Source organism: Microtus ochrogaster, chromosome 8 (genome assembly GCF_000317375.1).
Source record: "Microtus ochrogaster isolate Prairie Vole_2 chromosome 8, MicOch1.0, whole genome shotgun sequence".
NCBI lineage: Eukaryota > Metazoa > Chordata > Mammalia > Rodentia > Cricetidae > Microtus > Microtus ochrogaster.
This window is the reverse complement of record NC_022015.1, coordinates 37089242-37113221: the sequence shown is the minus strand read 5'-3', so window position 1 is coordinate 37113221 and position 23980 is coordinate 37089242. Positions and strand designations below refer to the sequence as shown.

The 23980-nt window shown below is 44.7% G+C and overlaps 1 protein-coding gene across 8 annotated transcripts in view; it reads left to right on the top strand.

Annotated features, from left to right (window-relative positions):
* Window positions 1-23980, top strand: part of Ppfia1 (PTPRF interacting protein alpha 1) — an 85321-nt gene that overhangs the window by 26081 nt on the left and 35260 nt on the right. For 5 of the 8 annotated variants that reach the window (XM_026781205.1, XM_026781208.1, XM_026781207.1 and 2 more), the window contains exons 2-13: window positions 8470-8571; window positions 8745-8909; window positions 10008-10082; window positions 10394-10495; window positions 10666-10884; window positions 12110-12256; window positions 14044-14178; window positions 15037-15111; window positions 15463-15546; window positions 17296-17427; window positions 22364-22426; window positions 22920-22999. In XM_026781205.1, coding sequence (XP_026637006.1) covers window positions 8470-8571; window positions 8745-8909; window positions 10008-10082; window positions 10394-10495; window positions 10666-10884; window positions 12110-12256; window positions 14044-14178; window positions 15037-15111; window positions 15463-15546; window positions 17296-17427; window positions 22364-22426; window positions 22920-22999 — 1379 coding nt within the window. The remainder of the gene's footprint in view (window positions 1-8469; window positions 8572-8744; window positions 8910-10007; window positions 10083-10393; window positions 10496-10665; window positions 10885-12109; window positions 12257-14043; window positions 14179-15036; window positions 15112-15462; window positions 15547-17295; window positions 17428-22363; window positions 22427-22919; window positions 23000-23980) is intronic. The other 3 variants (XM_005351602.1, XM_013347919.1, XM_005351601.3) reach the window with 1 other exon arrangement.

Genomic DNA, 23980 nt, shown 5'->3' with positions numbered 1-23980 from the left:
TGATACCCTAAGTCCAGGCCATTCTTGAAGACTTTCTTCTTAGAACAGATCAATCATGGCAAGTGCAGTCTGGAGATTTGTTGTGGTCCCAGAGTGATGACGCCTCGTGCCACATGTGTAAGGAGACTCTTGTTTGGAGAAAATGCTGCTGCCGCCGCTGCAAAAAAGGATGACCTGAAGAAACTTCACTGACCTCATCTTCATGAATGACAAAGTCAGCTAGTGTATCTCTAGCAGTTACCTGGGTTCCCTCAGGAGTCACAGTGCCACACGAAGGGTTGATGGGCCTCTGTAGCAGTCTTTCTTTGGTTGCCAGCCCTCAAATCATGACATGGAGACTTATTAGTTTTGAATGCTTGTCTTATGCTTGTCCCAAGAGCTCTTTTTATGGGGCGGGGATTGAGACAGGGTTTCCTTGTGTAGCCCTAGCTGTCCTGGAACTTAGTCTACAGACCAGGCTGGCCTTGAACTCACAGAGATCCACCTGCCTCTGCCTCCTGGGTGCTGAGGGATTAAAGGCATGTACCACCACTGCCCAGCAGCTCTTATAACTTAAATTAACCTGTTTCTCTTCATCTATGTTTTGTCTCAGGACTTTTTGTCTTTCTTTCATAATGAATATCTTACACTGATCTGTCTGTCAGCAACTGCCTGGCTGACTGGGCCCTGAGCGTCTCCCTCTTTTTCTTCCTTGTTCCTTTTTCTTTCCCCGCCAAGCCTAGATTCCTTTCCCTGCTTACTCTCTCCATCCGCCAGCCCCACCTATCCCTCTACTGCCTAGCATTGCCCATTCAGCTTTTATTAGACCAATCAGTTACCTTAGGCAGGTAAAACAGCAGCACATTTTTATATAGTAAACACAACATAAACAGATGTGTAACATACTGGGCGGTGGTAGTGCATGTCTTTAATCCCAGCACTTGGGAGGCAGAGGCAGGTAGATCTCCATGAGTTTGAGGCCAGCCTGCTCTACAGAGCAGTGTGATAGGACAGGCTCCAAAGCTACACAGAGAAACTTTATCTCAAAAAACCAAAGGAAAACAACAACAACAAAACCCAGAAAACCCCAAAAACAAAAAATCCAAATTTGTAACACACTTTTACATAGTTAATCTTCTGCAACATAAAGAAAATGTAGCATATCTTTACATAGTTAAAGTAATATTCCACAATAGGCCTTCTGTTAAGCTAATGTACTAGCAGTGCCACTGCCTGGCAGTCAGGTGTCTCACATGGCGGTCTTGGACCCTGGGTAGAATGAGGAATCTTTACATGCATTCTGTAGGTAAATGAGCCTGAAGGAGGAACTTGTGTGACATACCCGAGATCAGAAAGGCCTGTTTCCATAATGGAAGGGTAGTGAACTACCCAGGGAAGCTGTCAAAACAAGCCAGGTGTAGCCATCAGAAGTGTTGACTCAGGTGGGTGAGGCCTAGCTAGGAGTTTGTGGGAATAGTTTTTCTGTATAGGACATCTCTACTGAGTAGGCCATGTCCTGTTACCTGAAAACCTGGGGTTGGTGTGGTCTGCTGAAACCAGAGCCCAACCAGATGGTGTCATTTGGCAACATCTCCTTTGAGGGTAATATCTTTTGTGCCATTGCCATCACTTGGGTATCACGCACTGGTTAGGAAGACCTGGCTGGTGGGCATTGTGCTGTGGACCTGGGCTTCTGCCTGCTGGAACACTTAGACTAGAAGTAAGGTGCATGGACTAGGGACTGAGAGGCTGGTTTGCTAGTGCCCAAAAGGGGAAGTTGAGGAAGGCCTCTCTACTAAGTGCCCAAACTTTGAACTGCAGGGTGGCAGCAGCTGCTCTGAGAATGGGTAGATTCATGTATTGAGGCAGAGGACCAGTGTGAAGTGATGTTCATAAGAGGGGCAGAGACAGTGTGGAGGAACGTGGACTCCCCTGTGCCAGCAAGCTGACTGTGAGGCAGTGATTACTACTGGAGCCACTGCTGTTCTCTACTTGGAGGGCTGGTGCTACCTGGCAGTAAGGGTTAGTGAGAGACCCGTGCAAATGCTTGGGTTACATGTCTGGTGGCTTTGATGTGTCACTGCTTTTCACTCGTACCAGAGAAGCTTTTGCTCTAGGGCTTTCTTAAAGGAATCTAAGCAAAGGAGTCTCAGGTTTTTGTTTGTTTCGGAAAAACAAAAAACAGATTTGAAAGAAGGAAGAAGGGAGACCCAGGGAACTAGGCAGGTTCATAGCAGTCTAAGCAGACATGGTGGCCTGATAGAGGAGCTAGGCTCTGGGAAGTAGATGAGTCCAGAAGATATATATAGGAGGTGCAGTCAGCCATGAGAGTCCTCAGTGGCAGGTGATGGAGGGAGTGGAAAGAGGTGCCATGCTGTGTAAGCATCTGACCTATATGGCTGGGTGCTTATGTCTACTGGGCTTAGGAGGAGCTGGAGGTGAGGAAGGAAGAATTGATGAACCCAGTGTGAGAGTACATGGAGCCATGTGAGATACCCAAATAGAAATGAGTAGCAAAGAGCTGGAGGTGGGACAGGCAGGTGACTCTAGAAGTCACCTGAGTTCTAAAGTGGCAAAGCAGGAACTGGGGTGCCTGGCAGCCTTTGCAATCTATCAGGCTGGGTCAGGTGGGGATGGAAGCCGGCTTGTACCCTCAGTGGAGGCTGTATTGGCCAGAACTCTTCTGGGGAGGAAGTGGGGCTGAAGCCAGGCTGCACAGATGGTAAGGACTAAAGTAGGACTTGCATGCCAGAGAGGGACTGTGGGCCATACCTGAGCAAGTCCTTCCTCCAAGTGATTGGTCCCTACTGCCATGCCATTGAGCTTCCACCTTGTTCACAAAAGGGACGACCTTTTTTTCTTTCTCTTTTTAAAACCAAAGATTTTACTTTATATTATTTGTGTATGTCTATATATGCAAGTGTTTGTGCATGTGTGTGCTTGTATATCCTATAGTACATGTGTGGAAGTCAGAGGGCAACTCTCAGGAATAAGTTTTATCCTTCCACAGTGTGTTGGGCTTGTGCAGCAAGTGCTTTTTCCCATGAGCCATCTTGCTGGCCCTTTTTTCTAGTTTTAGTGATCAACAATCCATTCCACTGGGAGATATAAATGGTCACTTTTAGCACCACCCTCACTGGCTGTAGGATGTCACAGCACTAGCAGTTCAAGTGCATTTTTCTGCAGTTGATCTGAATGCAGAAGGAGAATAGTGTGTATTTGCTTTCACCAAACAGACCTTCCTAGTGAGATGTTAAGGTTAGGTGTGGACTTTGCATGATTTTTCAAAAAGAGAAATGGGAAAAGAACTAGACATACTAGAACTTGTGACGGAATTGTTTGTTTTTTGAGACAGCTTCTCTCCATAGCCCAAGCTGTTTTCAAACTGCCTCTGCTTCCCAAGGGCTGGGACCGCAGCAGCACACCGCTATACCCATTTTTAGCCTGCTACTGATGCCTGGTGATTGGCAAGCTGTTGCTTCTGTGGCTGTGTGGCTCTGGGCAGGTCCCAAGAGACTGTGAATCATGGGCCAGATTGTCCGCCCAGCCCTTTCTCCCATGGTTTGCTTCAATGTGGACAGTAATGTCCACTTCAGTGTGTCAGTTGTGAGGGTTGGTTTTTGTGTTGAGACGCATTTTACTGTTTTGTGTTGTCTTTTGACTATGTCCTAAAATGACAAGATACAGACATTTTTGCCTTTGGTGAACTTTTCCACCCAGTTTGGGTTCTTTTGTTTTTTAATTGCACAGTGCAGATGAGAACACTCACATTTGCTACAATATTTGTACTTCTGTGTCTGACTTATTTTTCAGCAGCACAGTGTCCTCAGACTGACTCTCACGTGGTGTGTGGTAGAGATGCCTTTTTAAAAATGCTGGAGTAATCATGGAAGTTTTTTAGCACAGTAACAAAATACAATTTAAACTTTAAGAGGTGCCATTGATGGTGCTGGCAGAGTATAGAGTATGGAATGTATCACAGATGTGGAAGGGACTGAGCTAGGTAGTGTGGATGGGGGTGGGGAGTGGTGCCACCTCCTGGAGAGTAGGAAGGTAGGAGGTGGTGGCCTGTAGAGAGACATGGCCTTGGTGCCTGCTGTTCTCTTTCATTGACAGTAAAGTGGGGCTGGAGAGGTTGCTGCTCTTACAGAGGCCTCAGATTCAGTTCCCTGTACCCACATGGTAGCTGACAACTGTCTGACTCTAGTTCCAGGAGATTGATGTCCTCTACTGTCCTCCACAGGCATTGGGCACATTAGTGGCATACAGACAGACACATGCTTAGATTTATACAGAAATTAACCAATCTTTAAAAAAATATAAGTAGCATACTTGGGTTACAGTATTTTTAAAACAATATTACTTATTTTTGTGAGCTGCCATATAGATGCTGGGAAGTGAATGCATGTCTTCTGCAAGCGCAGTAAGTGCTTTTAACAACCAGGCCAGACCTTCAGCACCAGGTTGTGATCATTTTCTGTTTGCTTATGTGTATGTGTGGGCAAGTCTGTATAAAGGGCATGTACAACCTCAGGTTGTCTTGTCTTTCTTGGTTAGGGTTGGCCAGTGATGCTAGGCTGGCCAGGCAAGTGAGCCCCAGGGATCCTCTTGCCTCTGCTTTCCTATCACTGGGTTTAGAAACATAGGCCACTGCATCCAGCCTTTTCTTTCTAACATGGGTTCTAAGGATCAAGCTCAGGTCCTTGTGCTTGTGCAGCAAATGCTCTATAAATTAAGCCATCACATTGCCCTAGTCTGGCAATACTGTTTTTAATACTTCTCTCCGTCTTTCTTTCTTTTTTTGTTTTTATTTTTTCAAAGACAAGATCTCATGTAGCCCGTGTTGGCCTCAAATTCACTATATTGCTGAGGATGGTCTTGAACTCCTGATCCTTCTGCTTCCATCATCTGAGTGCTGGGTTGCCTGGAGTATCTGAATGTGCCTGGTTGAAATTAATTTTGTTTTAAGAGAAAAAGGGTATGTGAAAAGTTGGTCCCTATGTGGTGATGTGTAGATTCCTACTGCACATGGCTGAGGGTCTTGTAGATTTTTTTGTGCAACAGTGATACAAGCAGGAATGTGGTTTTGGAGTCTGCTACTTTGGAATTTCCTGCCTGTTGTTTATCTAAACTCCTAAATTAAATTTGCTTTGATAACATTTTCAGTTGTTGGATCCTTTTGAGCCAAGAGAAAGTTTTTCTTTGAATAAAATGATGCCAAGTGTTGTGAGTTTGTTTTCTGTAGCTGGAGCAGTGTGCCACTATTGGTCTGGACTGTTGAGTTTATGGTAAATATGTATATGTAATGAAATAACAGAAGAAATATAGTCCTTCTGTGGTAAGAGGAGGACACATGGAGTCGGGTATGGTGGCACATACCTTTAATCCAGCACTCAGGAAGCAGAAGCAGGTAGATCTCTGTGAGTTGGAGTTCAGCCAGATCTACAGAATAAGTTTCACTACAGCCAAGGCTGTTGCACAGAGAGAGGAACCGAGGCGGGTAGGGGACGGTGGGGAGTGTGTGTGTGGGGAGAACTCCAGCACATCAAAACAGCTTAGGAATCTTAAAGCAAGTCTGTAACAAACATTTGAAAAAGATGAAGGCCAAAGCTAGACACTTGGGAGGCTATAGCAGATGGTCATAAGTTCAAGGTTAGACTGGGCTACCTAGTGAGACCCTACCTTAAAAAAGAATGAAAAACTTATAAGCTGTTTGCTTTTGCTGCTGAGAGATGGAGCGATGCTAGGTGATGACATAGGATGTAGACTTGTATGGGAATGAGGGCGTCCCGGGAAGTAACAGGCCTGTAGCTTGTGCAGTCTGCCTGTGTGTCTTTTGCTTCTTCTTGATGAAATGTATTTGTTGAATGTGAACCTCAGTCCATAAGATGCTGACAGTTTTCCATCCCTATCCAGTCTTGAGCCAATCCCTCTTTCTTGCCACTCTGAAATCCTGTGAGTCCCTCCTTGCAGCAGTGTGTTCATCCTCCTCTTACCCTCTTGGCCACTGTGTGCTGGAAGTATTGTCTGTCCTGGGGGCCATCCTGTACCATCCCCAAACTCAAGCTGTCTCTGTTCCCAAAGGAGCTCCAGCAGCCTGCCTCCCCAATCTGTATTTTTCTCCTTTTACTAACTCTGATTTTGCTTTGTGCCCAAGAAATTCTGCCTCTCCCCTCGGCCTCTTATCTGAATGATGCCCACGATTCTTGCCATCTGTAAACAAGAGTCCTATCTTTTGGAAGGCTGATCTTCTTTCTGTATGTAGCCTCTGCATTATTTGTTCTTGATTTGCTTCTGGTTCTGATGTCATTGTTGTACTCTTTCCTTTAGTCCAGTTACCATGACACAGAACTACTGTTGTTACCATTGACCTCTGTCTCACCACTCACTCCCATAATGGGCCAGCCTACTTCATCTGCCAGTACCAGTGATTTTGCTTCTGCCTCATTGACATCTGGGTCTTTTGTTGGTGCTCCTGCATTTCTGGCTGTCCAGGACTTGGCTCCTGTTCTTCTACTGGTATCCTGCTCCTGAACATACCAGGAGCCCTGACTGGGAGTTGTAGCCCCCTCTGACATTGCTGTCTGCTTATCTTAAATAAGGCATGTCCATTCCTCTCCCTTCAGAGCACGCTCTGCCCAGTCATTCCACTCTGTAGAGTCTTGAGCCATCCTTGTGCTAGAATCCCTGTCTCTTAACCCATACAGCACCAGGGTCCACTGAGTCTCCCCCTCCCCAACCTTCTTTGTGCTCTTTAGAACCAGCTTCAGGGCTTCCTTTAGAGTCCTTGAGAGCTGCAATATGTGGCATTGCCATCTGAGCCTGTGCTTAGTCTCGGTGTTTTTGGTCTCTCTGGCCAAACTCCTGCTGCCACACCAAGAATGGATTACCACAGCTACTATTCCCTGCAGGAGAATTGCTAATTTCTTCTGAGAGACAGTAATAAGTTAAAATGATACTTTCTTCCCACAGCCACGGGGGGGTGGGGGGATAAATGCTGTGTGGCTCCCCATTGACCATTGAACTCTCAACCATCTCCTCTGTGTAGAAGGAGCTGTGGGCAGGCCTGCTTTTCATCCTGCCCGGCTGCCACACGGCTAGCTTAACGCCCGAAATAACAACACACAAATTGTATTCATTTAAACACTGCCTGGCCCATTAGTTTCAGCCTCTTATTGGCTAATTCTCACATCTTGCTTTAACCCATATTTATTAATCTGTGTAGCACCACAAGGTGGTGGCTTACCCGGAAGGACCTTAACCTGCGTCCATCTTGGAGAAGAGAGCTATATTGTCTGCTTTACTCAGCTTTCTTTTTCCCAGAATTCTGTTTTGTCTACTCCACCTATCTAAATCTTGCCCTATCAAAAAGCCAAGGCAGTTTCTTTATTAACCAATGAAAATAACACAGATGACCCTCCTCCATCACCTCTGTCTCCCTCCTACTGATCCCCTTGAGATAACTCAACTGTTGACTGTCTTTCTTCATCCACAGACTGTGCTTGACTTGTGGCATAGGTAGCGTTTCTGGGCCAGTCTGATGAATCAAGAGCAGGCGACTGGTGGTCAGTTGGTTCTGAGGGGCAAAGGTCTGATGTAGATGGGATTTGAACATGATTCCCCTACCCCCAGGTTTCTGTGTGTAGCACTGGCTGTCCTAGAACTCATGTAGACCAGGCTGCCTGCCTGCGCCTCTGCCTGGGCATATGCCACCACTGCCCAGTTCACATGACTGCTTTTTAAAAGTAAAATTGCTCAACAACCACTCTTTGTACTTTGAATGTCTGTTTGTTCTGTATCAGGCAGGCCATTATGCCTCCCATTTCCTTTAAAAAGCCCAGAGAAACAGCAGGTGCATTACTTCAGATAATTATTTTAAAGGGCTTGGCTCCACTGAGAAACTGGCAGGCGCTTGTGAACTCATGGCTTATACTCAACTTGTCCCTGATGTCCTGAACACTCAGTAGACAGTGCGAGTAGTGCCCTGGGGCAGCAATGGGGATGACAACTTGGGAGCTCTCTCCACTTCTCTGCAAAAGGTTTGGTCTTGTGAAAAATCAATTTTTAAGGTTAGTTCACTTTCTGCCTAAAAAGACTAGCCATGAAATGCCCACAGAGAGGTCAGGCCAGACAGTAAGTAGTCTTGTAGGCTTTTTCTTTTCTGTTTCCAATAATTCTAAATTACATGTCTTCAGCACAAAAAGTGTCTTTACTTGCTTCATTCCTGATCTCCTGAGGTTGCTGAGGAAGTGGGCTTGGATTCAGCATGCCCACTGGTCATGACTGGGAAACAGGGAGAGGGAAAGCTGGACAGCTTAGTGAGGGTTTGAGTTATTAGGGAAGCCTGCAGATAGGCCAGTCAGTCCCCCATTCCCTGGAGGATCTTCTTTGTGCATTCTAGTGGGTAGAGGCAGTAGAGGCTCTTGGGGTCTTTGAAGTTTCTGTTTGCTCATGAGTTCATTCAGTCCTTTTGTGCTTGTTGCCCTCTAGGAGTTTGCTGCGCTCACGAAGGAACTCAACGTGTGTCGGGAGCAACTTCTGGAGAGGGAGGAGGAAATCGCTGAACTGAAGGCAGAGAGGAACAACACCAGGGTCAGTCACTTATGCCTTTCGCACTCTGCAGAGTGGGCCATCAGTCCGTTAAGCATCATGAGACCTTAAGGGGCTGCTCTGCTTGTGTTGAGTTGAATCCATCTTCCCTTGCTGTGGGGTGAAGTACTTACCTGTGAGGCAAGCACTTTATTGCCTGCTGGGCTCTGTTGCAGCTGTTGCTGGAGCACCTAGAGTGCCTTGTGTCCAGGCACGAGCGCTCTCTGCGGATGACAGTGGTGAAGAGGCAGGCACAGTCGCCTGCAGGCGTGTCCAGTGAGGTGGAGGTGCTGAAAGCACTGAAGTCACTGTTTGAGCATCACAAAGCTTTGGATGAGAAGGTACCATCACCACACCGATATCTGTATGCCCTGTCAGGGGGCCTTATGGATGCTGTAGTCACTGTTTTATAACTTCTGGAGCTCCTGTGAAAGGCTTCTCTGTTAGAAGGCACTGGCCTCTGTGGCTGATGAGCATCCTTGCCTTGAATGTCTTAAAATGTGTAAAATTTTTCTATCAATGTGCTGATAAGAATTTGGACCTAGTATGATTCCTAAAGCCTGTGATCCTAGTACTTGAGAGACAAGGAGGATTGCTGAGAGTTCAAAGACAGCCTTTGCTACATAGATAGTACTAGGCCCTATGGCTATGTAGCAAGATTCTATCTCAACCTTCCCCTCTCCATCAAAAAAAGCAAAATAATAATAACTTAGTGGTCTGATCTATCTTTCTTTCCTTCCTTCCTTCTTTCTTTCTTTCTTTCTTTCTTTCTTTCTTTCTTTCTTTCTTTCTTTCTTTTATATTTATTTATTTTGTCTATAATATTCTATCTGTGTGTATGCCTGCAGGCCAGAAGAGGGCACCAGACCTCATTACAGATGGTTATGAGCCACCATGTGGTTGCTGAGAATTGAACTCAGGACCTTTAGAAGAGCAGGCAATGCTCTTAACCGCTGGGCCATCTCGCCTGCCTGCCTGCCTGCCTGCCTGCCTCCTTCCTTCCTTCCTTCCTTCCTTCCTTCCTTCCTTCCTTCCTTCCTTCCTTCCTTCCTTCCTTCCTTTTCCCCAAGACAGGGTTTCTCTGTAGCTTTAGTGCTTATTCTGGAACTCACTCTTGTAGACCAGGCTGGCCTCAAACTCACAGAGATCTTCTTGCCTCTTCTTCCCAAGTGCTGGGATCAAAGGCTTGTGCCACCACGGCCAGGCCCTGATTTATTTAGGAATAAGATTTTGCCAGATTTAAAATGCACACACCTGTGGTCCCTGCACTTAGGAGACTGAGGCAGTAGGAGTTCACAAGTTCCAGTCAGCCTTACTCAAAACAAAGCCACTGGGTATTCTCAGTGGCAGTAGACAGCCATCTGTTATATTCCACTAATTGTGTGTTGCCTTAGGCATGCAGCAGGAGTCCAAGTGCACACTCAGCCCTTCTCTTGCAGGTACGAGAGCGACTACGAGTAGCTCTGGAGAGGTGCAGCTTGTTAGAGGAGGAACTGGGTGCCACCCACAAAGAGGTGAGCTTGGGGTATTGTCATGGGGTTCGACTGAAGGGTTTGATTATTGATGCTTAATTTAGAAGTGTGAGACAGTAATAGACACCAGAAGTTACTACTTTTCCTAGGTCAGCCTGCTGGCATCACTGGACTCAGCCCTCAGCTCTTCTAAGTGCCTCTCTGTCCGCAGATGCCAAATGGTTTTTACAGCTCTGCTAGAGACTTTGGCTGCACAGCAGTTACAGCACTTGTCTTCCAAAGCCACTGGCCACCTTTGCTTGTTTCTCTTACGTAAAGATCTCATGCTGGTGTGTTCAAATTTTCTGTTTTAGCTAATGATTCTTAAAGAACAGAATAATCAGAAGAAAACGCTAACAGATGGAATGGTTGATGGACACCATGAACAGGAAAACACACCAAGCACCAATGGCAAGGCAAGTCCTTGACTTTTTTTCTGTGGGGTGTTTGGTTTTGTTTTGCCACATGGGGCTGTTGGGGAACAGTGGCAAAGTCTGTGTCCTCTGGGGAGCATACAGGTTCCTCTGAGGGTCCCTGTTTTTCTGGAGGTGTGCCAAACAGACTGCCATAAGGCTATGCTTTTCAGAGATCTTCCGACGGCTCCTTGAGCCACGAGGATCTTGCCAAAGTGCTGGAGCTGCAGGAAGTCATAGACAGGCAGGCAAGAGAGCAGAGCCAGATGAAGGAGCGCCTGGCCTCCCTGTCTAGTCATGCAGCTGAGCTGGAGGAGGATCTGGACACAGCTAGAAAAGATCTTATCAAGTCTGAAGAGATGAATACGAAACTGCAGCGAGATGTCCGTGAAGTGAGTGTGGGGTACACTTGACTTCCTGTTGCCTTTGTCTTTTGCTCTCACTTACAGGGACCTTTGGGATACAGATCGCGTGTCCTTCCCTCCTGCACTGCTCTCATGTGGGGTTCACATGCCTCCATTGCTACTGGCTGCTACAGTGTTCTTCCTTGTGTTCTGTTTCTTCTGACTTGTCCACATAACCCATAAACATGGTGTCAGTTATGCTTGTGTAGGGGTTAGAGGGAGTGTGCCAGCTATCTTCTGTCATTTTGGATGGTGTGGTGTTGAGTACTGAGGTTACTACACTCTGGTCATCAGGATCTTTATGGAAATACATATTTATATATGCACCTCAAAATTATTTTTCCTTGGTAACTATTTACAAGACCCTCATTAATCATTAGAAAAGAAATGAGAGCTGCATGCTGTCTTGTAAAACTCTTTCTGTCCCATCTGAATCTGTCTTTTGTTACCCATGAGGCCCCAACCTTTTAGCATATGTGAGATCAGGGAGCTTTAATTGTGGAGACGAATGTGATTTGTTGTAAGAATTCAGATCAAAGGAAACACTGTATGTATTAAAGAACTTACTAGGTTGTGCTTTCCTTGGGCCACAGGGAATTATTTATGTGTCAGAATTATGTGATATTCTTTTAAGACTTGCTTCTTCAAGAAATATATTAAAGTTTGCAAACAATCACTTGCGAAATAAGAAAGGAGCTAAAATCTGAATTTGGGGATAGCAGACAGATATCAAACATGCCAAAAGTTCTGGTCCTGGTCTCTGTGTTTGGGCTTTGTAGCATTGGTTTTGCTGCTGACTTTCGTTTCATTTGTCAACATGCTTGAGCTTTGCAAGTTTCTCCAGCTCTTACCTGAGAAAATGAAGCAATCTGCCTGCAGTGCTATATGAGCCTGTCAGACACAGGCTACTCCTTCACCACCAGTGCCATCAGATTCTTGGATGCTTGAAGTGTCACATGGAGTGTTGTTTTATTAATATTGTGTAGTCAAGTACACACTTGGCGACATGAGCAGATTGACCAGGCAAAGCTGCTGATCATGTGGGTGAATATGCTTAAAGTACATCCATTCTACTCAGTCTGGAAAAACTGACAGTTTACTTTGGGGAAACAGCAGTTTCACACTTGAGATGAGTTTAGTCTTTTTGTCTCCTGAGTGTTCTGATAAGTTCTGCATTTATGACCCCCATTTCCCTCTGGAATCTACAACACAGGCAATGGCCCAGAAGGAGGATATGGAGGAAAGAATCACCACCCTTGAGAAACGCTACCTCGCAGCACAGCGTGAAGCCACGTCTGTGCATGACCTCAATGACAAACTTGAAAATGAAATTGCAAATAAAGACTCCATGCACCGACAGGTACTGGGTTCTGTGGGCTTCTTTCTAGCCTTAATTATTTCCAGTTGTGAAGTTGAAGACCTTTAACCTGTAATGTGCATGTTGGAAATGAAGTCCAGATGTCATTTTTCTTGTGAATTACTTTTTACCAGTTTCCTTCTTTTCTTTTTTTGGTATAAGCATGCATCTGTGTCTGTGCATGTTTGTGTGTTCATGAACATGTGCACCTACATGTATGGATGTGTGCATATGGAGGCCAGAGGTCCAAGTCAGTGTCTTTTTCTCTATTGCTCTTCACCTTAATTTTAACTCTTTTTAAAATTTAAGATGTATTTTAAAGCTTTGTTTCTATTTTTAATCAGTGTGTTTTGTGTGTGGGTAGGTACCTGTGGAGTTCAGAGGAAGGGATGGGATCCTCTGGAACTGAAGTTACAGGTGGTTGTAAATCAGTGAATGTGGGTTTTGGGAATCAAACTTGATCCTCTGGAAGAATAGCAAATGTTCTTAATAGCTGAGCTATTTCTAGAGCCTTTCATGTAAGGTTTTGAGATAGCATCTCTCACAGATTGTGGAGCTCACATATTGTCTAGATTGGCAGAGCAGTGAGTACCAAGGTTCCTGCTATATCTGCCTCCCCAGTGTTGGGATTACAAGCAAGTGGTTTTTATTTGTTTATTTGCTTTGTTTTGTTTTTAATGTGGGTGCTGAGGATTGAACTCAGGTTCTCATGCTTGCATAGCTGGTACTCTGCCCAGTAAGCCGTCTCCCCAGCCCTTTCTCTGTTTCATTGGAAGCCAATTGCTTCTTCTCAGCCCTTTCACTAAGTAGTGGTAAAGAACTTGTTGGCAATGCTGAACAGTGCACTCAGTAACTCTAGACATCAGAGGTTATAGGGCCTGTAAGGTACTGTTCCTCAGGATATGGTCTGAGGTCATTGAGAGTTAACCAGAAAAACCCAATCAACTCATTGAAAGTATTTTATAAAGGGTGAAGGGTGTTGCTTGACCAAAAATAAATTAGGCAGCCGTGAAAACTGCTGTTGTGAAGCAGTGCAGAAACTGTGGTGAGACCTGGATTGTGTTGTGCTCATACACAGAGCTGGATGGGGATGGTGCCCACAGACAGGAGCCCCTGTGCTTGCACTACCCACTTGCACTTATTTAGATTTCTGCAGTGGGTTTTCTATCCAAGCATTTACAGAGCAGCCCAAGCAGCTTGCCGTGGCCTGTGCTTTCAGGCAGCTCTCTGGGCAGCGACTCCTTTTCTGTCAGAATGAGGAACTCTGATGAATAACTCACATTCCTTTAGTGTATAGGAACTTGTATGTATTGGTTTGGGGTTTTGTTTGTTTTTCAGAGTCAGGGTTTCTTTGTATAGCCCTGGCTGCCCTGGAACTTGCTCTGTAGACCAGGCTGGCCTCTAACTCACAGAGATCCCCATGCCTCTGCCTCCTAGGTGCTGCAATTAAAGGTATACAACACCACTGCTCCACTGTTTTTTGTTTGTTTTTTTATTGTTGTTTTGTTTTTTTAGATTTATTTATTTATTATGTATACAGTGTTCTGCCTGCACTGCAGACCAGAAGAGGGCACCAGAAGGCAATATAACTAGTTGTGAGCCACCATGTGATTGCTGGGAATTGAGTTCAGGATCTCTGGAAGAGCAACCAGTGCTTTTAATCTTTGAGTCATCTCTCCAACCCTCTATTGTTGTTTTTTATAAAAACAGATAAAAGCTTTGAAACCAGTAGATGCTTTGTTAGGTGTTTGATGCATCAGCCTGAGCTCTTGGTGTTGTACCCTTTCTAGACAGAGGACAAGAACCGCCAATTGCAAGAGCGTTTGGAGTTGGCAGAGCAGAAGCTGCAGCAGACCCTGCGCAAAGCTGAGACGCTGCCGGAGGTGGAGGCTGAACTGGCCCAAAGGGTGGCTGCACTCTCCAAGGTGTGTCTGGGCTGTGTGGGGTCACATGCTAGGCCTTGTTTTAGTCAGTGCACTGGTGTCTACGGAGCGTCTCTGCTGTTGTGTGATGGGAATGCTATTTCTGTGTAGCTCAAGACCTGTATTCCCCATGAGTCCTCAAACCTGTCAGGTAAAAGCTGCTGTCCTTTGTATCAGGGTCCAAGAGTCACAACTACTTGGGTTATTTCTCTCACCAACTTGAAGAAAGGCTGTAGCTTCTCTTAGAAAAGGAAGATGAAATTTGTCTTTTAAGACAGTCACATAGTTTTTAAGTAATTTCATTCTTTTGAAATTACTTTAAAATGTTTGTTTGCTCATTGAAATGGAGTCTCACTATCTAGTCTAGCCTGGCCCTCAACTCTTGCCTCTATTGACCTTCCTGTCTCAGCCAGCAGAATGGCTGGTACTTCAGGTTTATACCACAATACTTAAAATAATATTTTTAATATAATGCTGTTGTTTACACTACTGCTGTTAAGGTGTCTGCCCTCTGGGTCCTCACCATCCACAGCAGGGTAGGCAGGAATCAGGAGTTTTGAGAGTAATGGGTGGGTGCCCTGTTTGTGAGACACAGCAGCATGAACAGAGGCTATGTGTGTATCCCTGGCATGAGTCTTGTTTCCCAGGCTTGGGCTTGGTTGCTAGAGAGGGGCCCAGATGGAGATAGCATCCTTTAGTGAGGGAAACCTAAGGTGGGCCCTATCCCCACTCATACACCTAGGTCTGGACACTGGAGTCCTAGTCAACTGTAATAGAACCTTGCTTCTGTCCTCCCTGGTCCCCTCCTAAAGTCTTGGTTTCTTTTCTCCCTGCTGTCCTTCCTGTCCTGTTGCTTTGTAGTCTGGTCCTTTGTCTTCTGGGAGTTCTGCTGCTAAGGAAGCTAAACTGTTGGAGCTTACTTCCAAGCTTAGGAAGGTAGAACTGTGCCCTGTGCTTGTGCTTGCTGCTTTCTGCTCCACATGCTGACCTCCAGAGGCACTCAGTGGATGACTTGTCCAAAGGCAGGCCAGTTGGGGGCGGTGGGGACAGACACACAGAAAGGCAGTCACTAGCACCTGCCATGCTTCAAGTCAACGTGAGAGGATGAGTCACTTCATAGTATACACATTGAAACCGCAGAGGTGCTGATGGATATGAGGAAGTGTTGTCCCTTTGCCAGGGCTGACATGGTCCACACCGCATGTGGTGCTTGCTGCTGCTGCAGTAGTGTGTAGCTGGTGTAAATGCAATGAGCAGAGGGTCAGCTTCTGTTATCTTTGCTGGCAGGCTGAGGAGAGACATGGCAACATTGAAGAGAGGCTGCGGCAGATGGAGGCACAGCTGGAGGAGAAGAATCAGGAACTGCAGCGGGTATGGATGGGGCTGAGTCTGGTTTGAGGTGGGACACAGGCCACTGTGGGCTTGGGCTTCTCTGTCCCAGTTCCTTCTCCCGTCCAGTTCTTGTCCTGTGGAGCTGTGCTCTGGTCTTCCCGGACTGCACCAGTGTGTTTGTTACACACCTGCTGTTGTGTCAGCATTGGTGGCAGCAGAAGTGTAGGGCAATTCTTAAGGCACAGTCAGGCTTCTAGAGTTCCACAAGACTTCTCGCTTTTCTATCCCTTCAAGGGAACTGCCAGATTGCCCCAGAGTAGTGGTTCTCAACCTTTCTAATGCTCTCTTTTAATACAGCTCCTCATGTTGTGGTGACCCCCAACCATAACATTATTTCATTGCTCCTTCATACCTGTAATTTTGCTACTGTTATGAATTGTAAATATCTGCTATGCAGAATGGTATTAGGCAACCCCTGTGGAAGGGTTTGCTACCCACCATTTGAAAAACACTTTCCTAGAGCCCCAAACTAAAACTGAAGGCCCGTCTCCTTAGGTTACTGGCCCTGCTCAGCATGAGGGACTGAAGTCCCATGTTCAGGCCAGAGCACTGACCCTGTTCTCAGGTCCTGAGTTGTCGCTCAGGATGCGATGGTGTCAGACCAGGGGGCATACCAATGCTCACCTGCCTTAGAAAGCAGCTGGGAGACTGTTGTTTTAGCTGGGTCATAGGGCTTGTCCTGGAAGATGCAGGCAGAGGCATCAGGACACAGGGCAAAAAACAGTCCTGGGCCCTTTATGCTCTAGAGGGAGGAAGCCTGGGTGTGTCACTGTGGAACCTTTGCACGACACAGCAGCCAGTGTTTCCCATCAGTTTAAGGCTGCACAGACCTAGGGAAAATTGTGGGAAATGATGGTTTTTAAGCTCCTGTATGAGGTCTTAAGCAACATAGGCTTAGGTACATTGTCACAGAGCCTGTGAGGTTTATACACAGTGTCACTGAGCCCTGAATAGACAATCACATTTATACTTGAACTTCCAGCTGTTTGACTTTGAGAATGTTCAAGTGTGGACAGAAACAGGCACACTCTTCAGAGAAGGGCTGTCAAGTGCCTGCCTGGGAGGCGTCCTCACGTGTGAGAGCTATTTTCTGTTGGGCACAAACCTGAGGGTCTTGGGAGGTTCTACCACCCATGCTTCCCCCGACAGGGTTGCTGGGCCTGGTAAGCCCTTCCTTGAGGATTCAGTCCTGTCTGGGTGCTGGAACTTCAGTGAGATAGGTTTGGGTGTGTGCTGAGCAGGCATAACTCTAGCCTTGAGTTAGCACACTGTAAAGTTACTGTATTGCCATTTGTAGTTTTGAGTATAGGTAGAGACACGCCCTGCATCTCCCCGACTAAAGATCAGCTTGTTCAGCTTTCACTTTGTACATTTAATTCTTTATTTTATTCATACCAAAAGAAATACCTGGGTCAATATGCAAATGAACTGATCCCCTCAAGTTTCTTCTGTCTGCTCAAGGAACTCTGCTAAGTGAAATTGAGAGCTAGAGGCTGGTGATATTCTCGAGATGTTCATAGGTCTTGGTTTAGCAAAAAGAAGCAACCCCTTCTAGTTCACAGCCTCACCATGGTTGTCTTGAGTTTCTCATGTCCCAGAGGTAGTTGGCACTTGAAAGTCCCCTGTGGATGAGAGGAAGGAAGCACAGCCTCTGGAAGCCATTGGTCCTGGTGCTTATGAAGGGCCAGACATGAGCCTGAAGTTGGAATCTTTCTCCTCCTGTTTTAGGCAAGGCAGAGAGAAAAGATGAACGAGGAACATAATAAACGCTTGTCTGACACTGTGGACAAGCTGCTCTCGGAGTCCAATGAGAGGCTGCAGCTGCATCTGAAGGAGAGAATGGCGGCGCTGGAGGACAAGGTGGGCAGATGAGTTATTGTGCTGTCAGGGAATATGGCTCGGGACCTGCTCTTCCGCAGACAGGGGAAGACATTAGCTTCTCTCTGTCACCGGCTAGCTAGTGACTGGCTGTGTTTCTGCCCATGTGAGTGTTATTTGTATGTTTGTCCTCCTCTTAAGTTTATTTATATATACTAGTGTTTTGCCTGCATGTATGTCTGTACACTACTTAGCACGACAGGTACCCAAGGAGGGTCTTGAATCCCTTGGGACTGGATTACAGTTAGTTGCCATGTGGTGCTGGATATCAAACCAGTGCCCTCTGTAATAATAATCAGTGCCCAAGTATTGATTACCAGTCTTGACCTGTAGGATGGAGAAAGCCAGTGGCTTTCACAGAGGGCCAGGTAGAAATAAAATACATCTGACTTTCAGTGCTAGCTTGATCATGTCATTTTGTTCTCATCACTCCACACAAGTAGCTTAGTCAGAACATGTATGAATAGTGTGCTTTGTTCTATTACCATTGTTCGTAAGCTGCATGTGGTGTGCACACCCTGCTCCATCCACTCTGGCTGAGGCAAGAATCTTGAGTTTGGAATCAGCTTGGTGTCTTAGTCAGGGTTATATTGCTGTGATAAAACACCTTCACCAATGCATCTTAGGGAGGAAAGGATTTGTTTGGCTTATGCTTCCACATCACTGTTCATCATTGAAGGACATCAGGATAGGAACTCAAGCAGGGCAGGAACCAGGAGGTAGGAGCAGATGGAGAAGCCATGGAGGGATGCTGCTTATTGGCTTGCTCCCCATGGTTTGCTGAACTTGTTTTCTTATAGAACTCTGTTGAAGATCATGGAGCATTAAAGTAAATACAGCCTTTGTCTATTGTGTTGTTTCATAATCTTACGAAAACAAGCTAAAAATACATTTTCAATAACAATAAAGTTGTTACTCTAAGTACAAGAATAACAGTTGTGAGAACAAGAAATCTGTCAAAATTAATGTACAGAAATAAATGAAGCTAAAGTATCTGTAATGCTTTCCATAATATCCATTCCAGTCTTATAGGTAACCCTTTTGAGCAAGTTCCTTAATTTCTTTTCCCAGTTGTCTTAGTTAAGGTTTCTATTGCTGTGAAGAGACACCATGACCATGCAACTCTTATAGAGAAAACATTTATTGAGGTGACTGACTCACTTACATTGAATTCTGCTACCCATTCAAATAGGATTTCCTGGTACATGATTTCCTTACCCTCTTCCATAGACTCAGCAGGTTCTTGGTTATCATAAGGACCAGGTAACCAAGAAGATTCATTAACCACACAGGGCTCTCCTTATTCCCCAACTCACTCCCGTGTTAGTTGGTAGATTAGGAATACAGTACCAATATGTCCTCATTACCTGTACAGTTACCATAGGTAGCATAGCAAGGAACAAAGTTGTGGCATTCAAAGGTTCCCTAGCCACTTAAACTATTCTTCTCCTTTGTCAGATAATTTCTTTCTTTCTTTTTTTTTTTCGAGACAGGGTTTCTTTGTGGTTTTGGTTCCTGTCCTGGAACTAGCTCTTGTAGACCAGGCTGGTCTCGAACTCACAGAGATCCTCCTGCCTCTGCCTCCCGAGTGCTGGGATTAAAGGCGTGCATCACCATCGCCCGGCTTGTCAGATAATTTCTTAAGCAGTTCCCAAGTAGGAGAATCAGCCATCAACTTCAAAGGCTTTCTGTATCTCTTTCTTGTACAGTTTTTTTTTTTTTTTTTGGTCTCCTACAGAAACATAAACATAACCTCAGGTCTATCACAACACTTTTCCTGGTTTCCATTTTGATGTTAAAACATTCTTGTAGTACACAGGCTGACTCAATTCAGCAGTTTTTTCCACAGCTCAGTGCCTTTTAGCAGCTGTCCCTGATTCATTAGCATTTAAAAATTGAAAGTTAATAAAGCATTATGGGATCTATCTCTGGGAGCCCTCATATCCCTCTTCTGTTTAAGAAGCATCTCTTTTAGAGTATGATTAGATCACCCAACATCTGCTTGTCCTGTAGGATTACATGGTATCCCTGTAATGTGTTTTATGTTATAATGTGCAAAAAATTTGTTTTATTTTATTGAATACATAAACAGGGACATTATCAGTTTTTGTTGTAATGGGTCCTAGAAAGGAAATATATTTTAACTGTATGACAGTTACGTTTCAGATATAGTACAATGGTATTTTGTTGGTGTTTTTAGGGACCTGTATCATGCCTGGTGCTGTGTCCTTTAGCTGACTAGTTAGGGAGAGGCATTGTACATGTCTCTAGTGCATTTTGAACACAGCTCTTTACATACCTGACAGCAGAGAATGTTCAAGACAAGACAGCCAAATTTTCAGATATTAGTTGATGTTCACTTATTATTAGTTATGCGTTAGAAGCTTGGAATGTCTCAAATTTGTCATTATGCTGTGTAAAACAATGCCTTTACTAAAGGACAGGCACTCAGGAGCTCTTAACTATTTTCTTTTCGCCAGAGTCTGCTCTTTTATCAGACCAAAGGAAAGCATAAAGCTAAAAAGCAAACAGCATCAATTTAATTAACAATAATCATCAATTTTTAAAGATTTAAGCTTAAGGATTTTAATTTAAGATTTGGTATCTTTAAACTTTTAGGACAATTTAATTATGAGCTTAAGATTTTCCTACTAGGTAACAGGATATTTAGAAATATCTAAGATAATCATAGAAAATCCTGAAATAAAAAACAATTGGGTTTTTCTATGCAAGCACGAAAGTACCTGTTTATTCAGTTGATTTTCCACATGAAACAAAATTGTGAGCAATCTTAAAACAGTTCCATGGAGGAAGAATTTGTTGGGAGGCTTAACCTTGAAGACATATAGCCAAAGCTTGTTCCTGTAAATGAACTGATTTGTACTTAGCATAGCTACAAACTTAGTTCTGAGCACATTAAAAAATTTGACCATTTATAAAGTGATTAATTTGCATGTTTTAACAGTTTATGACAAGTTAGTAGCTTTTTTTTTTTTTTTTTCCGAGACAAGGTTTCTCTGTAGCTTTGGTGCCCGTCCTGGAACTAGCTCTTGTAGACCAGGCTGGCCTCGAACTCCCAGAGATCTGCCTGCCTCTGCCTCCCGAGTGCTGGTATTAAAGGTGTGCGCCACCACTGCTGGCAGTTAGTAGCTTTTATAAGATTAAAATTTTACAATTTTAGACATTCATCTCTAAGTTAATTTTTGTTAACCCGAGTATGCCTTTGTAACCTTAGGAATTTATCATCATACAAAAATCTATTTTAATCCAAGATAATAATAAGCAGAGGGTTTATTAGTACCAAGAAATTTTATGGGTTTTGTCTTTTTACCAATAAGAGCTGTAGCTGTTCTTGGCTTTTTATCCTAGGCAGTTTTTTTTTTTCCCCTGCTAGTATTTTTTCTTTTTTTCTTTTTAGAGGCAAAGGCACCTGCAATTCAGTATTACTGTCATGTTTTAGTAAGATTGGATTTTTTAAGCAAGGAAACTGAGCTGAAGATGCACATTAAGCCTTTTTTTAAATTTTTGTTTCTTTCTTTCATTTCTGTCTCCAGACTACTCATGTTCCATCCATTCTAACTTTCTGTTCATTAGACTCCTTTCTCAAGTTCCTCTTTCCAAATGTTTTCTTTCCATTATATCATTCCTACATTTACAATTCTCCGTAGCATTCTTTTTCTGAAGTTAGATTGCTTTCCATTCTCAGTGCATCTCTACCCTTCATGTGCTAATTTATACACGAAGTAATGTTTTTCATTTCTTTTTCCACTGGGAAGGACCTTTTCCCTTGACTTATTCTTTGTCTCAGGAGCCATTTTACTTATATCTGTAATATTTTCAATAATTGTGCAGTTAATGCCTTTCCTTTTAACAAGCACTTTAGCAGATGAACGTATTGCTACTCCTGAGATGGGGCTTCCCTTTTGTAACTGCCTAATCCAGGAGTCCTCACTTACTAGTGAGCAAACTTTTTATCTCTAGTCCTGGAATGTCTGGATCCCTCTTTTCTCTGTGCCTCATGTTTGGCACCAAGTGTCCCATGTTCTGTGTTATGCAGGTCAGTCGGACAGTTGAAGAAAGAGAGTCACTCCTGCATGTTTTATGGCTTTAGCAGAAACAAGAGTCAGCTTGGATGCCTCTGTATTCACAAAAGCCTCTTTATTGTTGTTACACAAGAGACACTTTCAGCAAGTCAGTTTCCGAATGCCAAAACTTCTTATCTGGAGTTGTTTGCCAGGTCTGTCTCCAGACTAAGTTATGCAAAGGCTCTGATTGTCAGAAGAACTCAGATAAGTCACTGATTATTTAGGAAAGATTACTTCAAAGGCCAGGTGCCATCACTCCTGGATTCAAGCCAGATACAGTGCGTCTGTTAAATTTCCTACTACAAAATCCAGTAATACCAGCCTAGGGATGCCCCACCTACAATGCCCTCTCACCTCAGTCCTAATTAAGAAAATGCCCTACAGGCTTGCCGGTGGCCGATCGTATAGAGTTATTTTCTCAATTGTGGCTCCCTCCTTTCTGACTAGTATTCGAGCTTACATCATTGATAGAAAACTAGCCAGCACAGTGAAGCTTGGTTTTCCTAATTTTTTTTTTTTGACAGAAGTGGGTTCTAGCTGACTTGGCTCATAGGCCTCTATACTAGGGCCTTAACTTGGCCAAACCTCAACCGTATCTGCACTTTGATTGGGAGTCAGTTTCCTTTTCATTACACTTGCAGCACTTCAAGAGCATAGCACAGTAGAGGGGATCTGGTCAGCTCAACTAAGGTGCTCCCTGCTTTCAGATTGCTCTTGGTGCCTCCCATGGCCATACCCTTCTTTCAGGGCTGCTCTCTGGTTTAAGTGGGTGCAGCAGGTGTGTTTTATGGCCCATTTTAAGAACCAGCCCTGAAGAACATTCTCTTTTTCAGAATTCTCTACTACGGGAAGTTGAAAATGCAAAGAAGCAACTGGAAGAGACACAACATGATAAGGTACTTCACTCTCCAGATCAATCGAAGTTCCAGAAGTGCTGACTTCAGTTATTGATGTGACAGTGACCATAGGTGTTTAGAAGGAAATGAGACAAGCCTTCCTGGTAGTTCTCTTAGTCCTCACAGTGTGCAGCCCCCAGTGAGCATGCTGAACACTTTGTGTACATGGTCCACAACCCTGGGTCCTTGAGGGGGTCTGTTTGAGACTAACATTAGCATGGGCCTCTTGTAAGGGACAGGGCCAACAGGGATCTGCTGAGTGGGCGGGGGTGGAAGGTGTTAAGACCTTTATGCAGTCAGTGCATTTTACACTTCCGCAATTGTCCCTTTTTAACTCTCCTATCACCAGGAGCACTGCTTTTTATTAGGGCATCTGTGGATTTAGAGACCTGCTTGCTCTAGGGACGCACAAAGTTTTCAGAATTGAAATGCACCTTAGAGGTGCCCAGTCCTTGTGAGAGAGCTGTCATATAAGCTGTTTACTGTTTCCTAGGACCAACTTGTTCTGAATATTGAAGCCCTGAGGGCCGAGCTGGACCAGATGAGACTGAGAGGCCCTTCACTTCATCACGGGTATGGTGATCACAGATGGGCGAGTTTTCAGTCCTGTGCATGCACAAGGGCTTGTTGCTGCCTCTGTGGGCAGCACAGTGGAGTTTCAGAAGGTGGGAAGAAGTTCCTTGGTATTTGGATATGCTGACTGAAGTGCCCATTAGAGGAAACATGATTAGAGTGAGGAACAGGCCTGATAAAGAAGTCATATTGCACCTGTTCAGAGTCCATTGCTCATGGGTTTGGTGTTGCATTTGGAACTATCTTGTGAAAGGACAGTGTTGCTGCTGTGGGGTGACTCCACTCCTGACAAGGCCACAACACTTAATGTAGAGCCCTAAAGGACTCTGACTTCTTGTAGAAACAGTTCTCGCTGGGTCTTACTATTCTGGCTTTATTTCTTATGAGAGTTGATCTTCAGTAGAAGTTACTGAGGTGGTCACTTGGTGACACTATTGGGTAGCAAACAGACTTTCTCTTGGAGCAGGCAAGGGGACAGTGTAGGGCCTGTGCAGAAGCTTCTGCACTTAGAGTTTGGGGTGTTGTATAAGCTAGGCTTCCTGCAGCCTCTCTTTACCTGACCTGTTTCACACCAGAAGAGGTGCCCGTACAGAACTAAGAACCCTCAATGCAAAGCCAGAGGGAGAGGTGGGTTACTGCACTGGAAGAGATGAAAAGGGCCTTGGGGACAGAGTAATCATGACCAAAGTGATGGAGAGAGGCAAGTGCCATCACTGTTGCAGCAGCAGATCTGCTGTTGGGAGCTAGTAAGCATCACTGTAAGAGACTTGCTCTCTTTTTTTAGAGAAATATATTTTATTTTTAATTGCACGCATGCGTGTGTGTGTGTGTGTGTGTGTGTGTGTGTGTGTGTGTGGTGCCCACAGAGACCAGAAGAAGGCATTGGATCTCCTGAAACTGTTCTGAGCATCTGACTTGGGTGCTGGGGACCACACCCAAGACTTCTGGAAAAGCAGTACTTGTTCTTAACTGCTGAGTCAT